This window comes from Oncorhynchus mykiss, chromosome 12, assembly GCF_013265735.2.
Source record: "Oncorhynchus mykiss isolate Arlee chromosome 12, USDA_OmykA_1.1, whole genome shotgun sequence".
Classification (NCBI taxonomy): domain Eukaryota; kingdom Metazoa; phylum Chordata; class Actinopteri; order Salmoniformes; family Salmonidae; genus Oncorhynchus; species Oncorhynchus mykiss.
This window is the reverse complement of record NC_048576.1, coordinates 62098727-62115732: the sequence shown is the minus strand read 5'-3', so window position 1 is coordinate 62115732 and position 17006 is coordinate 62098727. Positions and strand designations below refer to the sequence as shown.

General features: G+C 44.1%; 1 protein-coding gene across 1 annotated transcript; it reads left to right on the top strand.

The window, feature by feature from the left end:
* The first annotated feature begins 1270 nt into the window (after positions 1-1270).
* On the top strand, positions 1271-16977 carry LOC110537932 (myc-associated zinc finger protein). The gene is made up of 7 exons (XM_021624403.2): positions 1271-2376; positions 2691-2841; positions 10065-10435; positions 10601-10869; positions 14294-14357; positions 15008-15179; positions 15378-16977. The coding sequence occupies exons 1-7, from the start codon at positions 2344-2346 to the stop codon at positions 15707-15709; spliced, it is 1392 nt and encodes a 463-aa protein (XP_021480078.1). The 5' UTR covers positions 1271-2343; the 3' UTR covers positions 15710-16977.
* The last annotated feature ends 29 nt before the right edge of the window (positions 16978-17006 follow it).

The window sequence follows — 17006 nt, the reverse complement described above, 5'->3', positions numbered from 1 at the left end:
TACTTACCAGACATGTTACCAATTGAGCATGTTTGGGATGCTCTGAGTCGACGTGTAAGACAGTGTATTGTAATTCCAGCAACTTCGCACAGCAACCCCCAAGTTACGAAAGCGTTCCACAGGGATGCTGGTCCATGTCGACTCCAATGTTTCCCACAGTTGTGTCAAGTTGGCTGGATGTCCTTTAGATGGTCGACCATTCTTGCATTCTTGATGCACAATGGAAACTGTTGAATGTGGAAACACTTAGAATCGTTGCAGGTTTTGACACAAACCGGGGCACCGACTACCATGCCCCGTTCATAGGAACTTCAATATTTTGTCTTGCCCATTATTCACCATCTAAATGGCACATATACACAATCCATGTCTCAATTGTCTCAAGGCTTAAAAATCTTTCTATAACCTGTCTCCTCCCCTTTCCTCTACACTGATTGAACTGGAATTAACAAGTGACCTCAATAAGGGATCATAGCTTTCACCTAGATTCACCTGGTCAATCTATGTCATGGAAAGAAAGAACACTGTTCATAATGTTTTGTACACTCAGTATATTTATCACAGAACAGCCAAGAAATGAAGAGTGACATCAAGGCTTACTTGTATGGCTTTTATGTAGCTCTGCAAAGATATTATTAAAAGACAGGACAGAAACACATCAGTCTTCAATGCACAAGTTGTTCTTGCTCAGTGTTTTCAAGGACTGAGAAGAAAGGGGGCTACGAGTAGTACCAGGGTGCTCACAGTGATGTAAGCACCCAGATGAAATAAAATACATTCAATGAACTAAAAACAGAAGATGGTATCTTCCAGCTACTGTAGCTGCCTCCTAAACATCAATAGGCACTACTACTAGCGCAACAAATGAAAGTATAAACCAAAAGTTAAGTTCCTGGAGATAATAGCAATCTGATTCCCCTCCTGTCTGAACTGGGCTTGGGCCACTGACCATTAACCTAGATGTTCTGTTCTGCCTTGTGTACTGTTCCAGTAATTTGAAGTTTGATAGAATAACCATTGTAACTCTCCTACAACAGTCAAATTTGCAGCAGCATTATTTTACAGCCAGAGATGCAGATATGAGTAAGAAGTCCAGTATCTCTGGAGCATTAGCCTACCTCACTTCTAGCCTTAACAATCTATTGAAAACAACGTTTTTGTCATTTTGATGTATATTCCTATTACTGTGAAGCTGTTGCACCTGAAGCATGTATATTTACCTTTAAGATGCGCGTGATCTTGTTTTATTGCCTTAATACGTTTCTATTGATGTCACCCAGTTGGGTATTCTCAATATTATCTCACTATAAGGATGTTGTGATATGTTAGTTTGTAGTTGGACAATCTTACGCAATTATATTGCATTACTAGCTTGTTGATAAAATAGGTATTTATGTCGGCCGAACTCGCGGGGGCAAGAAGACGGATGCACGGGCCTATTGAAAACAGCGCACGCCACGGAGGAGACCGGAACAGAGAGGAGGGTGCATAAGCTACACTAAATACTTTCCCTTTAAACAGGGGACACGGCGGCGGGGGATAGATAGAGAGGGGAGAGGAGAAGAGATGTAAAAAAAATAAAAGGAAGAAAGACAGCGAGGGTGGGAGGGAGAGAGAAATAGAAAAAAAAAAGAAAGATGTCGTCCTCTCGTTTGAAAAGCCGAGGCGAAGCTTTCGATTGCGGCCGATCGGGGACTCTCTAGTTGGGGACACGATTTTACGCAACACCGAGGCTTTGGAATCCACCACCGCTTTGGCCTCTCGGAGCTATCGAAATAAATGACTCTTCGTCCACGTATTTACAAACAACTGCGGACTTATTATTATTACTTTTTTAAAATATATTTTTCGTTATTTGTAATAACCAAATGTTGCATGGATTTGAGAATAGGATTTCTGCTTAGGCTATAATATAAATATACAATGTAAATTGCATTGTAAATGCATCATTAAAAGCATGCATCAACCATTTTGTCGCATTTTAGTTATAATATCATGTTGCATCCTTTCGTCCCACACCATATAACAACATTTTAGTTGAACATTAGCATTACTGTCAAAAAATATTGTCAAATAACTGACAGCCTTTCAAAATGGATCATTCTTCTTCAATAATAATTTATGCTATTGAATGCACCGCGATTTAAACTTTCACACAGAGATATTCACCTTTGATATTTGAAACTGCAGAGAGGAACTAGGTAGGCTGCAGACATTATAGCAGGTGGAGTGATTCATCAGTTGGCCCCAGCCTATGGTTGGTTGGCGCCCAAGTCTCAGGTGGATATATATTTCTAGTTTTGACTCTTGGACTAAAAGTATCTGACATCATCCTGCTTCAAAATGGATTCTTCTTGGAGTAATTTTCTGTTTCAGGTAAGTTTGTGTGTGTGTGTCAGAGAAAGAAAGATACAAATTGTGTTTAATGTCTCACTCTTCAGAGTGCAATGGATGCAGAAGTGAATGCTCAGGGATCCTGGGATCATACACATGCTTATTATGTTTGTTATGTCATATAAGTCTTAAGCTGACAATTTGCCAACTGTGCCCCTTACAAATTTGTTGTAGTATTGATTATGAGGGCAAGAGTGAGAGCTTGTGTGTGTGCTGACTGGGGTCAAAGGTGGCATGATCCCCCAATGATGTGTATTTCAAGCCTCAGCAGCTAATTCTTGATCTCATTTCCCCAGACTCCGCCCTCACAGACCCAGTCTGAGACAGCCCTCCAATCAGAGCTGCTTCCGGACATGACTGGCTCCGCCCAGAACCCCCCTACAGAGCACATAGCCCCGCCCCCATCCACAGTGGACACAGCCGCCCTGAATGAAGAGCCTTTACCTGGTGAGCATGCAGGTCTTATATCCCAAAAGGCACCCTATTCCTTATATAGTACACTACTTTTGACCAGCAGCCATATGGCTCGGGTCAAAAGTAGCGCACTGTGTATGGAATAGGGTGGCGGTTGCCATTTGAGATACAGCCAGGATCAGGTACAATTTACTCAATTGATCAATTCCACAAGTCTATAATGATAATATTAGAATAATAATATATGCCATTTATAAGACACTTTTAACCAAAGCGACACACATAAAAATAATTATGCGTGGTCCCAGCGGAAATCGAATCCTGGCATTGCAAGCGTCATGCTCTACTGACTGAGCCACGGAGGACCACTATGTTTATTCAATATTATTCTAATTCAATAAACACATATGGAATCCACAATAAACTACTGGATAGGAGGGGAGTGGAGGGGCAGAGAGAGTGTTTGTTGTTGTCAAGAGTCACGGCTGCTGCAGACTCAGCGGAAGCACCTTGATGTCCTCTCTTTACATATCAAAGCTGAAAACACGCACATACAATCTGATATCTCTTCAGCCCCACCCTGAACCATGGGATTTCTTACCTCAGGAAATAATGTCCTTTTCACACTCCCTGTGTCTGTTGCATATGTTTGTGACAGACAGAGAGGGGTGGAGAGAGAGAGAAAGGAGGACTAAAATGAGAGGTTGTGAGAGAGATTAAAAAAAGACAAAGAAATGTAATAAAAAAATCATGAGTGAATCGTCTACATCTGTGATGGTGAGAGCAGTGCAACAATATTACATCACAGTTTCTGCCCAGCACGCACATAATGTTCTGAGAACCATGCACTACCGTTCAAAAGTTTGGGGTCACTTCGAAATGTCCTTGTTTTTGAAATAAAAGTTACATTTTTTACCCATTTAAAATAACATCAAATTGATCAGAAATACAGTGTAGACATTGTTAATGTTGTAAATGACTATTGTAGCCTGAAACGGCAGATTTCTTTTTATGGATATATACTGCTCAAAAAAATAAAGGGAACACTAAAATAACACATCCTAGATCTGAATGAATGAAATATTCTTATTAAATACTTTTTTCTTTACATAGTTGAATGTGCTGACAACAAAATCACACAAAAATTATCAATGGAAATCAAATTTATCAACCCATGGAGGTCTGGATTTGGAGTCACACTCAAAATTAAAGTGGAAAACCACACTACAGGCTGATCCAAAATGAGGCTCCGTAGTGTTTGTGGCCTCCACGTGCCTGTATGACCTCCCTACAACGCCTGGGCATGCTCCTGATGAGGTGGCGGATGGTCTTCTGAGGGATCTCCTCCCAGACGTGGACTAAAGCATCCGCCAACTCCTGGACAGTCTGTTGGTGGATGGAGCGAGACATGATGTCCCAGATGTGCTCAATTGGATTCAGGTCTGGGGAACGGGCGGGCCAGTCCATAGCATCAATGCCTTCCTCTTGCAGGAACTGCTGACACACTCCAGCCACATGAGGTCTAGTATTGTCTTGCATTAGGAGGAACCCAGGGCCAACCGCACCAGCATATGGTCTCACAAGGGGTCGAGGATCTCATCTCGGTACCTAATGGCAGTCAAGCTACCTCTGGCGAGCACATGGAGGGCTGTGCGGCCCCCCAAATAAATGCCACCCCACACCATTACTGACCCACCGCCAAACCGGTTATGCTGGAGGATGTTGCAGGCAGCAGAACGTTCTCCACAGCGTCTCCAGACTGTCACGTCTGTCACGTGCTCAGTGTGAACCTGCTTTCATCTGTGAAGAGCACAGGGCGCCAGTGGCGAATTTGCCAATCTTGGTTTTCTCTGGCAAATGCCAAACGTCCTGCATGGTGTTGGGCTGTAAGCACAACCCCCACCTGTGGACGTCAGGCCCTCATACCACCCTCATGGAGTCTGTTTCTGACCGTTTGAGCAGACACATGCACATTTGTGGCCTGCTGGAGGTCATTTTGCAGGGCTCTAGCAGTGCTCCTCCTGCTCCTCCTTGCACAAAGGCAGAGGTAGCGGTCCTGCTGCTGGGTTGGTACCCTCCTCCACGTCTCCTGATGAACTGGCCTGTCTCCTGGTAGCGCCTCCATGCTCTGGACACTTCGCTGACAGACACAGCAAACCTTCTTGCCACAGCTCGCATTGATGTGCCATCCTGGATGAGCTGCAATACCTGAGCCACTTGTGTGGGTTGTAGACTCCGTCTCATGCTACCACTAGAGGGAAAGCACCGCCAGCATTCAAAAGTGACCAAAACATCAGCCAGGAAGCATAGGAATTGAGAAGTGGTCGGTAGTCACCACCTGCAGAACCACTCCTTTATTGGGGGTGTCTTGCTAATTGCCTATAATTTCCACCTGATGTCTATTCCATTTGTAGAACGGCATGTGACATTTATTGTCAATCAGTGTTGCTTCCTAAGTGGACAGTTTGATTTGACAGAAGTGTGATTGACTTGGAGTTACATTGTGTTGTTTAAGTGTTCCCTTTATTTTTTTGAGCAGTGTATATAGGCGTACAGAGGCCCATTATCAGCAACCATCACTCCTGTGTTCCAATGGCACGTTGTGTTAGCTAATCCAAGTTTATTATTTTAAAAGGCTAATTGATCATTAGAAAACCCATTTGCAATTATGTTAGCACAGCTGAAAATTGTTGTTCTGATTAAAGAGGCAATAAAACTGTCCTTCTTTTCGGGACTAGTTGAGTATCTGGAGCATCAGCATTTGTGTGTTCGATTACAGGCTCAAAAATGTCCATGAACAAAGAACTTTCTTCTGAAACTTGTCAGTCTATTCTTGTTTTGAGAAATGAAGGCTATTCCATGTGAGATATTGCCAAGAAACTGAAGATCTCGTACAACGCTTTGTACTACTCCCTTCACAGAACAGCGCAAACTGTCTCTAACCAGAATAGAAAGAGGAGTGGGAGGCCCCGGTGCACAACTGAGCAAGAGGACAAGTACATTAGAGTGTCTAGTTTGAGAAACAGACACCTCACAAGTCCTTAACTGGCAGCTTCATTTAAATAGTACCCGCAAAACACCAGTCTCAACGTCAACAGAGAAGAAGCGACTCCGGGATGCTGGCCTTCTAGGCAGAGTTGCAAAGAAAAAGCCATATCTCAGACTGGTCAATAAAAATAAAAGATTAAGATGGGCAAAAGAAGACAGACACTGGACAGAGGAACACTGCCTAGAAGGCCAGAATCCCATTCATTTTTGGTTTTGGGTGTGTTATGCCAAGGCCAGAGTGACAACCCACAGGATGGTTGACCCCCAGGGCCAGGACTGAGCAGTCCAGCACCTAGGGATTGGCTAAATAGGTATCTCCCCTGACGTGGGCATGTTTTCAATACTGACTCCTTTTGTCATACTGTATTCCATATAAGGCATGCAGACCTTATGAAAGTTCCCTAGTATATACCTTTAATCTTTGATGGCAACAACAACTGCCCGAGTTACACCAGGAATGCACAATCTCTCCATCAGTGCTCAGACCATCCACAATAGACTGAGAGACGCTGGACTGAGGGCTTGTAGGCCTGTTGTAAGGCAGGTCCTCACCAGACATCACCGGCAACAACGTCTCCTATGGGCACAAACCCACTGTCGCTGGACGAGACAGGACTGGTAAAAAGTGCTCTTTGCTGACAAGTCGCGGTTTTGTCTCACCAGGGGTGATAGTCGGATTTGCTTTTTCGTCGAAGGAATGAGCGTTACACTGAGACCTGTACTCTGGAGCGGGATCGGTTTGGAGGTGGAGTGTCCGTCAAGGTCTGGGGTGGTGTGTCACAGCATCATCAGAATGAGCTTGTTGTCATTGCAGGCAATCTCAACGCTGTGCGTTACAGGAAAGACATCCTCCTCCCTAATGTGGTACCCTTCCTGCAGCCAATGCCACCAGCCATACTGCTCGTTCTGTGCGTGATTTCCTGCAAGACAGGAATGTCAGTGTTCTGTTATGGCCAGCGAAGAGCCCGGATCTCAATCCCATTGAGCAGGTCTGGGACCTGTTGGATCGGAGGGTGAGGGCTAGGGCCATTCCCCCCCAGAAATGTTCATACAAATATTTACACATGTTAAGTTTGCGGAAAATAAACGCAGTTGACAGTGAGAGGACGTTTCTTTTTTGGCTGAGTTTAGTACGTTCCATGGAACCGTCTTAAACTGCAGTAATTTATGTCTAAGATTATATGAACATGACTGGGCATTCAATCATATTTGTAGCCATGCATGATCGTCAATATCTTCTACCAGGTCTTCCTCACATTGTTGTTTTTCATGCTTTGTGCCATCGGGGAAACGCCTGATTTAACCCTTGTAACAATTTGGAAATGAACTTTGGAGGTTTGTCAGACTGCCTTAAAATAATTTCAATCTTTGGAGTTTCTGTCTTCTCCATTGTTTGCTGCACAGAGAGAATAAAGTGTGTCTGCTAAAATTCACCTCCGCTTCGTCACAGACTGGTCTTCCCTGGCTGCCTGACCCTGCAGAGACACATCCCCACCTGATCCTCCTAAAATGAGGCATGCCAAAGAATTACCTTGGTGTACATTTACACATTTTATTATCCAAGAATAGAATCAGTGGTTCAATAGTTGAAATGACCATTATTGCCAGATCCCAGACTGTAACCTTAATCTTTAAATGCTTTCCTGTAGCTACTGTAGGTCTATCCATCAATTCGAGATGGAAATTCACTGATATTGTGAATATACTGCAAAATTCACCTGAGCTCCGTAGACTGGTCTTTCCTGGCTGTCTGACCCTGCTTGGTGTGTTATGGGGCTCCTGAGTGGCGCCCCCGAGTGGCTCAGCTGTCTAAGGCACTGCATTTCAGTGCAAGAGGTGTCACTGCAGTCCCTTGTTCAAATAACTGACTTGCCTAGTTAAATACAAATAAAATTAAACTGTCGCCATCTGATCCTGCTAAGATATGATGATCATAGTGTTGTGTACTGACGGTGCACCATAACAGTGAAGCCTGTAGAGCTGTTTATTAATGTGTCAGTTATAAAAATAGGGAATTAGTTAGGGAAACTGACAAATCAATAACATTACACTGCTATAATGCCTCTAATAAAAACTCACATTCCACAACAACAAAAAACATCAGAATTATCCGTCTTCAATCGTTTGGCCGCTGGTTTCATTGTTTGATTCAGGTCTAATGTGAATGAGGCATAAATAATACCTACTTTTGGCCAGCTCTCTCTCTGATGGTACATCAACTGGTGAAAGCTAGAGAAGTTCATTTACTTCTGTTGAAATGGGACAAAAAGGCTACAGAACATTTCCATACAAACAGCTGTTAGATATTAATAAATGCCACCTCATATCGCTATCTGACAGATAGCTACAGGCTAGAGGTGAACTGACTGTGGTAACTACTAGCTAACGAATTCATTCACCTCAGTCAAGAGGGTATAAAACATCAGCTAAAGTTACATATCAGTTACACTACTAGTTCAGCACTGGGAACACTCGTTATTTCTTCTATTAAGTTAAACAGCAGTTACCTTTTCAGCTACATCAGTCAACTAAAGAGTAGCCAGTTTCTGCTCTGCTTGCTTTTACAACTCAGAGAAAGAGCTCAGCACATACACACTGAGAGCAGCTGCCTCTGTTCAACTCTCCTGTGCTGGTCCAGCCAGCTTTTCAAAAGCTTTGCCTTCACACAGCCTATCCACCCGCTCTTTGGTGTCCATGTGGTCCTAAATCCAGCTGTCTGAAACCTCCAAACAGCCTACCCGACCGTTCTAAGGCGTCCGCATGGTCCTAACCATACCAACGCCGTTTTTGGTATCACAGTGCAATTATAAAACTAGGGGGGGGACAAAAATGCCATTTCTCCCAGTGAAAGTTGTGCCCCTGACTTTAACAGAACTACTACGTTTACTAAAAGTTCAAACATAGTTACATTTAATTACACATTTGGATGTTCTCCAATTCTCAGATGTTCTCCAACTGGTTTGACTTTGAGAATGTTCTCAAATAGTTCAGAGAAGGTTAAGAAACATTCTTCTGTGGGAATTTCAGTACTTCAGCATAACTTTTGTTACAGGTTTCCTCATGGTTCTATTTAAAGTCATGTTCTCACATTGTCCCAAGAATGTTAAGAAACAACGTTCTTCTGTGGGAATTTCAGTACTTCAGCATAACGTTTGCTACAGGTTTCCTCATGGTTCTATTTAAAGTCATGTTCTCAAATTGTTCCGAGAATGTTAAGAAAATTTTCCATACAAAAAAACAAGAAAACTTTAGTAACGTTCAGAGAACGTTCTAAGAATGTTATTTAAAAACATATACATTCCGTTCTCAGAATAAACTAAACTCTTTCCATCCTCTATCTTATTAAGTGTGTTGGCCGCACCAACTAATTGGCCACACCTGATCTTAATGAGTGGTCGTTTCCTTTGAAATGGGGTCTGTTTGAAAAGACAAAAATGTGAAAAAAATTGCCATTCTAGTTCATCCTGGTGGCGCAATGGACTAATTCTATAGATAGAGAACAGAAGATCATAGGTTTGAACCTTACTGACGTTGTGCCACAATCAAAAGTAAATGTGTTTGCATGTTTAATGCCTAAGCAAATTTACTTCCATGTGTCCTATCTATGCTTGGATTTCAAAACAGTTAACCCAAACTAAGTTAGCAGTGTTATTAAAAGTTTTACAGAAACATGTTCTCAGAATGTTATTTAATTACCATCAAATTACCTATAATTTCCCTTCTCAGAACCTTAATAAAACCTTCCAGGAAAACTTTCAGGAAACCATAGTAAAATGTTCTTAGAACCTCCCTGCAATATAAAAATGAACGTTCACAGAACAGACAAAATGTTCTCTTCTGTTCTCAAAATGTTTAGAAAGCTTTGCGTTTTACCGGTCAGGGGTCAAGAAACTTATGGCTTCATTCCCAGAACCAATGGAAAATCAAAAACGTACATTCTCACAACTTCCAAGGAACCAAATGTGCTTGCTGGGTGGTCATTCACCAGATGCTTTCATCCTAAACAACTTACAGTATACAAATGTAGAAGGACCCAATAGCTTACTTATGCATTATGTCAGGCCCATGTAGGAATCCCAACCCACAATCTCTACCCTTAGTTCCCTTTTCAGGAGTTACGTTCTCTCACACTTTTGTTTTCCCTCTTTCCCTTTCCCCTCTATATTTCTCTCTCTCATTCCTCTCTTTATTTTCCATCTCTCCTTTAGAGAAGGCCGTCTCCAAGCCTGGCCGGCCCACACACATCTGCGCCACATGTAACAAGCAGTTTAAGAACAACTACAACCTCCGACGCCATCAGTCGGTGCACACTGGCATCAAAATGAAGGACAGAGCAGCCAGAGAGAGGGAGGACGGGAGCAAGGGAGGAGGAGGAGGGGGGCGGCAAACAATCCCTCTCTCCCTCCTCCACCTCTCTCTGCCCTCTCATCCTCCTCCCGCAGAATCCCTTCCCCAACCCACCCCACTTGGAAACCAGGAGGGCCAACCTGTTGCGGTGGCCATCGCCCCAGCGACCGTCACCATGGCTGCGCCCCAGGTGCTCCAAGCTGCAGTTGTGGTTGCCGGGACAATGGTACAGGTTGGTTGGTGCCTGTTTTCTCATAATTATTGAAGAATCATTTGCTGCTCCCTATGCCGTTCTCGCTCTCTCCTCGCCTACTTTATTGTGCAACGTAACCAGAGTAGCTATACTTACCCCACAGCCAGCACTAGCCAACTGTCCCTTTCTTCTCATCAAACCTAGAACCAGAACCAGGGGCCTCAACCCTACCCCAACCCTAGCCCCAACCAGGTGAGGAAGAACCATGCATGTGAGGCCTGTGGGAAGGCCTTTCGAGATGTGTACCACCTGAACCGCCACCGGCTTTCCCACTCGGACGAAAAGCCCTACCACTGCCCCATCTGCCAGCAGCGCTTCAAGAGGAAAGACCGCATGAGCTACCATGTACGCTCACACCAAGGAGGGGTGGAGAAACCTTACGTTTGCCCCCACTGCGCTAAGGGATTCTCACGGTGAGAAGGGGGATGACTGGGTGGTGGGAGGGGGGAGGGTTCAATTGTGAAACAAGTATACACACATGCACATACAGTACCAGTCAAAAGTTTGGACACACCTACCTACTCATTCCAGGATTTTCTTAATTTTTTGTATTTTCTACATTGCAGAATAATAGTGAAGACATTAAAACTATGAAATAACACATATATGGAATCATGTAGTCACTAAAAAAGTGTTAAGCAAATCAAAATATATTTTATATTTGAGATTCTTCAAAGTAGCCACCCTCTGCCTTGTTGACAGCTTTGCACACTTGGCATTCTCTCAACCGCTTCATGAGGAATGCATTTCAATTCACAGGTGTGTCTTGTTAAAAATTAATTTGAGCCAATCAGTTGTGTTGTGACAACGTAGGGGTGGTGTACAGAAGATAGCCCTATTTGGTAAAAGAAGTCCATATTATGGCAAGAAACAACAGTCCATCATTACTTTAAGACAAGTCAGTCAAAAGAAAATGGAACATTTCAAGAACTTTGAACATTTCTTCAAGTGCGGTCGCAAAAACCATCAAACGCTATGATAAACTGGCTCTCATGAGGACCGCCACAGGAAAGGAAGACCCAGAGTTACCTCTGCTGCAGAGGATAAGTTCATTAGAGTTACCAGCGTCAGAAATTGCAGCCCAAATAAATGCTTCACAGAGTTCAAGTAACAGACACATCTCAACATCAACTGTTCAGAGGGGACTGCGTGAATCAGGCTTCCATGGTCGAATTGCTGCAAAGAAAGCACTACTAAAAGACCAATAATAAGAAGAGACTTGCTAGCAATGGACATTAGACCGGTGGAAATCTGTCATTTGGTCTGATGAGATTTTAGGTTCCAACCTCCGTGTCTTTGTGAGATGCAGAGTAGGTGAACAGATGATCTCTGCATGTGTGGATCCCACCGTAAATCAAATCAAATGTATTTATATAGCCCTTCTTACATCAGCTGATATATCAAAGTGCTGTACAGAAACCCAGTCTAAAACCCCAAAACAGCAAGCAATGCAGGTGTAGAAGCACGGTGGCTAGGAAAAACTCCCTAGAAAGGCCAAAACCTAGGAAGAAACCTAGAGAGGAACCAGGCTATGAGGGGTGGTCAGTCCTCTTCTGGCTGTGCCGAGTGGTGATCATAACAGAACATGGCCAAGATGTTCAAATGTCCATAAATGACCAGCATGGTCGAATAATAACAATCACAGTAGTTGTCGAGGGTGCAACAAGTCAGCACCTCAGGAGTAAATGTCATTTGGCTTTTCATGCTGTCTCTAGAGAGTTGAAAACAGCAGGTTTGGGACAGGTAGCACGTCCGGTGAACAGGTCAGGGTTACATAGCCGCAGGCAGAACAGTTGAAACTGGAGCAGCAGCATGGCCAGGTGGACTGGGGACAGCAAGGTGTCATCATGCCAGGTAGTCCTGAGGCATGGTCCTAGGGCTCAGGTCCTCCGGGAGAGAGAAAGAAAGAGAGAAAGAGAGAATTAGAGAGAGCATACTTAAATTCACACAGGACACCGGATAAGACAGGAGAAATACTCCAGATATAACAGACTGACCCTATCCCCACGACACATAAACTACTGCAGCATAAATACTGGAGGCTGAGACAGGAGGGGTCAGGAGACACTGTGGCCCCATCCGATGATACCCCCGGACAGGGCCAAACAGGCAGGATATAACCCCACCCACTTTGCCAAAGCACAGCCCCCACACCACTAGAGGGATATATTCAACCCCCAACTTACCATCCAGAGACAAGGCCGAGTATAGCCCAGAAAGATCTCCGCCACGGCTCAACCCAGACAGGAAGACCACGTCAGTGACTCAATCCACTCAAGTGACGCACCCCTCCTAGGGATGACATGGAAGAGCACCAGTAAGCCAGTGACTCAGCCCCTGTAATAGGGTTATAGGCAGAGAATCCCAGTGGTGAGAGGGGAACCGGCCAGGCAGAGACAGCAAGGGTGGTTCGTTGCTCCAGAGCCTTTCCGTTCACCTTCACATTCCTGGGCCAGACTACACTCAATCATATGACCCACTGAAGAGATGAGTCTTCAGTAAAGACTTAAAGGTTGAGACTGAGTCTGCATCTCTCACATGGGTAGGCAGACCATTCCATAAAAATGGAGCTCTATAGGAGAAAGCCCTGTCTCCAGCTGTTTGCTTAGACATTCTAGGGACAATTAGGAGGCCTGCGTCTTGTGAACGTAGCGTACGTGTAGGTATGTACGGCAGGACCAAATCGGAAAGATAGGTAGGAGCAAGTCCATCTAATGCTTTGTAGGTTAGCAGTAAAACCTTGAAATCAGCCCTTGCCTTAACAGGAAGCCAGTGTAGGGAGGCTAGCACTGGAGTAATCATGATCAAATGTTTTGGTTCTAGTCAGGATTCTAGCAGCCGTTTTTAGCACTAATTGAAGTTTATTTAGTGATTTATCCGGGTAGCCGGAAAGTAGAGCATTGCAGTAGTCTAACCTAGAACAAAAGCATGGATTAATTTTTCTGCATAATTTTTGGACAGAAAGTTCCTGATTTTTGCAATATTACGTAGATGGAAAAAAGCTGTCCTTGAAAGTCTTGATATGTTTGTCAAAAGATAAATCAGTTTAAAGCATGGAGGAGGAGGTGTGATGGTGTGGGGGTGCTTTGCTGGTGACACTGTCTGTGATTTATTTTGAATTCAAGGCACACTTAACCAGCATGGTTACCACAGCATTCTGCAGCGATACGCCATCCCATCTGGTTTGCGCTTAGTGGGACTATCATTTGTTTTTTAACAGAACCATGACCCAAAACACACCTCCAGGCTGTGTAAGGGCTCTTTGGCCAAGAAGGAGAGTGATTGAGTGCTGCATCAGATGACCTGGCCTCCACAATCACCCGACCTCAACCCAATTGAAATGGTTTGGGATGAGTTGGACCGCAGAGTGAAGGAAAAGCAGCCAACAAATGCTCAGCATATGTGGGAACTCCTTCAAGACTGTTGGAAAAGCATTCCAAGTGAAGCTGGTTGAGAGAATACCAAGAGTGTGCAAAGCTGTCATCAAGGCAAAGGGTGTCTACTTTGAAGAATCCCATATAAAATATATTTAGATTTTTTTGCTTACTACATGATTCCATATGTGTTATTTCATAGTTTTGATGTATTCACTATTATTCTACAATGTAGAAAATAGTAAAAAATAAAGAAAAACCCTTGAATGAGTAGGTGTGTCCAAACTTTTGACTGGTACTGTGTATGTACATGCACACATTTGTGAAATTAGTCTGGAGTTCTAATAGAATTTAGTTCTAAGTGACGTCTGTTTTGCAAGGGTAGCTCTATCGACGAGAAATGACCGATACGACACAGATAAGACACACGTGGGATCTTAATTCTTTCTCCTGTCTGTTCTAGACCCGACCACCTCAACAGTCACGTCAGACAGGTGCACTCCACTGAGAGACCCTTCAAGTGCCCGGTAAATCCTCTTCTTTCAAACTCACTTTAACGCTTTCACTCTCTCTTTTTCTACTCTCTGCATGTATTATTGACCCTCGCAATGAATCTGTCTCAGTCGATTTGTCACAGTTAGTAAGTCATTTGTGATATCTCAGATGGGTCTTGCCATAAAGATCAGTCATTTACAAAATGACACTGATTGGCCAGATGGTGGCGCTATAACAAGCGATGAAAATGCTAACTTTGAAAGGTCATGCCCCTCAACCGGTTTGACCTAAAGTCATTCCATTCGGTACATAGGTCCCGGCTCACAAGGAGCACATTTAACTCAGGGACGCATAAGGTTTGTCATGATGGATTTTACACTATTTTGGATTTTGTGAAAAACCCTTAAAAGCTACTCCTCTGGCACTGAATGACCGATCTCCCAGAAACTGCATCATTCGTGGGGGACAACATTTGAACTCTTGCCTTGTTCTTTCTCCCTATTTTCAAACTTGTTTCCTGTCGTATGTCCCTTGCTTCTATGTATACACTGTATGAATGTGTTATAGGCAATTTAATGGTATTGACCTGCTTAGCTTCTAAAATATAGTGGCGAAGAAAAATGTCAAAATGTCCACGCTTCAACAATGGTTTTGTGTGTGTGTGGGCGCGTGTGCTACACAGACCTGCACGTCTGCCTTCGCCACGCGGGACCGTCTCCGTGCCCACCTGATTCGCCACGAGGAGAAGGTGCCGTGCCACATCTGTGGCAAGCTCCTCTCTGCCGCCTACATCACTGATCATATGAGGGTCCACAACCAATCACAGCACCACGCCTGCCACCTGTGCAACCGCAGTGAGTGGACTACCATGTTATTTTTTACGTGTGAAAGGAGAGGAGAATACCTGTGTAACGGAGGTGGTTACACAGGTATCCCTCTCTCATTCCTCATCTCTCATATGTCCTTCTCTTTTGTTCCTCATCTTTTGTTCCTCGCCTTTTCTTATTTCTCAATGCTCTCTCTTCCTCCCTCTCCCTCCCGTCTCCCTCCAGGCTTCACTACCCTCACCTATCTGCGTGTCCACGCTCAGAAACACCACGGCCAGGAGTGGAAGGAGAGCGGAGGGACGCGGGGCATGTTCGGCGGGGCCGGTGCCGGCGGGGTGCTGCTGTGCCAACTGTGTGGGGTGCAGTGCAAGACACCCACCCAGCTCCAGGGCCACATGGGCACCCACGCCGTCACCCAGGTCCAGGGCGCCCCCAGCCCCAGCAGTAGCCCCGCGGGGACCGGTACCATGGCTGTGGCCGTGTCTCTGTCAGGCAGCTCAACCGTGGGCCTGCTGGTTACTGACTGCTCCAGCATCGCCCCCCAGCCTCTCAGCTAGCAGCCAGGCCCATTGGAGAAAGGGAGGGGGAAGGGGGAGAGGGGATGGAGGTAAGGGGGTGCCGTAGAGACTGCAGTTAGGGGTGAAATTTCTCCTAAGTACAGATGTACTGTAGGATCAGTTTCCCTTCCCCCAATCCTAACCATTAATGGGGAAAATGAAATTCTGGCCCAGGATCAGCATATAGGGGCATTCACCCCCCAGGGCCCCATTTGTCTGTTTTTTTACCTTTTATTTTACTAGGCAAGTCAGTTAAGAACAAATTCTTATTTTACAATGATGGCCTACCCCGGCCAAACCCTAACCCAGGCAACACTGGGCCAATTGTGTGCCGCCCTATGGAACTCCCAATCACAGCTGGTTGTGATATAGCCTGGAATCAAACCAGGGTCAGTAGGACTGAGATGCAGTGTCTTAGACCGCTGCGCCACTTGGGAGCCCTTTGTATTTGATCCTATTTAAGATGTTGCTGTTGTTTACGCAACAGTCACTTTATCAACTGCCATTGGTGGCCACGAGAGAGAAGAGGAAAGGAGAGATTGTGGAATCCCCCTTTTTTTTGTATCAAATTCTACTGAACGAAAGAGAACGTTTTCCTGTTCAATATGAAACTTTTCCATTCACATAGAACCCAAACTCCCATAACGATGTTTGGGATTTTACAAATGCATTGCTATTTCTTTTCCTTGGAAATATTGATTATACAGTATATGATCACCCAGACGCAGTATGAGCTGTGGTCCTACATTGGCTTTTTGCTTTTTAAGATGAACAGTATCCCAAGAAAGGACTGTTGCCTTTTCAACAGAAACATGTCATCACCATGTAACTTTACCATATCACTTATAGACAGATAGCATCAAATGGGTATTTATTTGTCTGTATATTTGGCCACTGAATGCTCGTCTTTCTTTGCTTCCTATGATCTTGTTGTTATTATTCTGGATGCTCAGATTTTTAATTCTCTCAAAGTTGAATTTGTCTGAAAAGTATTTGTACTTTTGTGACGCGTTTTTGTGAGATTGCATTCTAGACTGTTCATCTGTTGGTGTAGAATTTCCTCTGTTAATGTCACTGTATTAAAGCGGTAGTATGTATAACCTATATGCACTTTATCTGTGAACATGTACAGCATCTGATATGTGCCAGTAGAATAGAAAATGAATATGTCTCTGGAGAAAAATGTAATTATTTTACAACTTTTGTTTGTTTGTTGTCTCTATATAGATGTAGTTATGATAATCTGAATAGAGATTCTATGAACCGTTGATCTATTGTCCATGGCATTGCTTACACC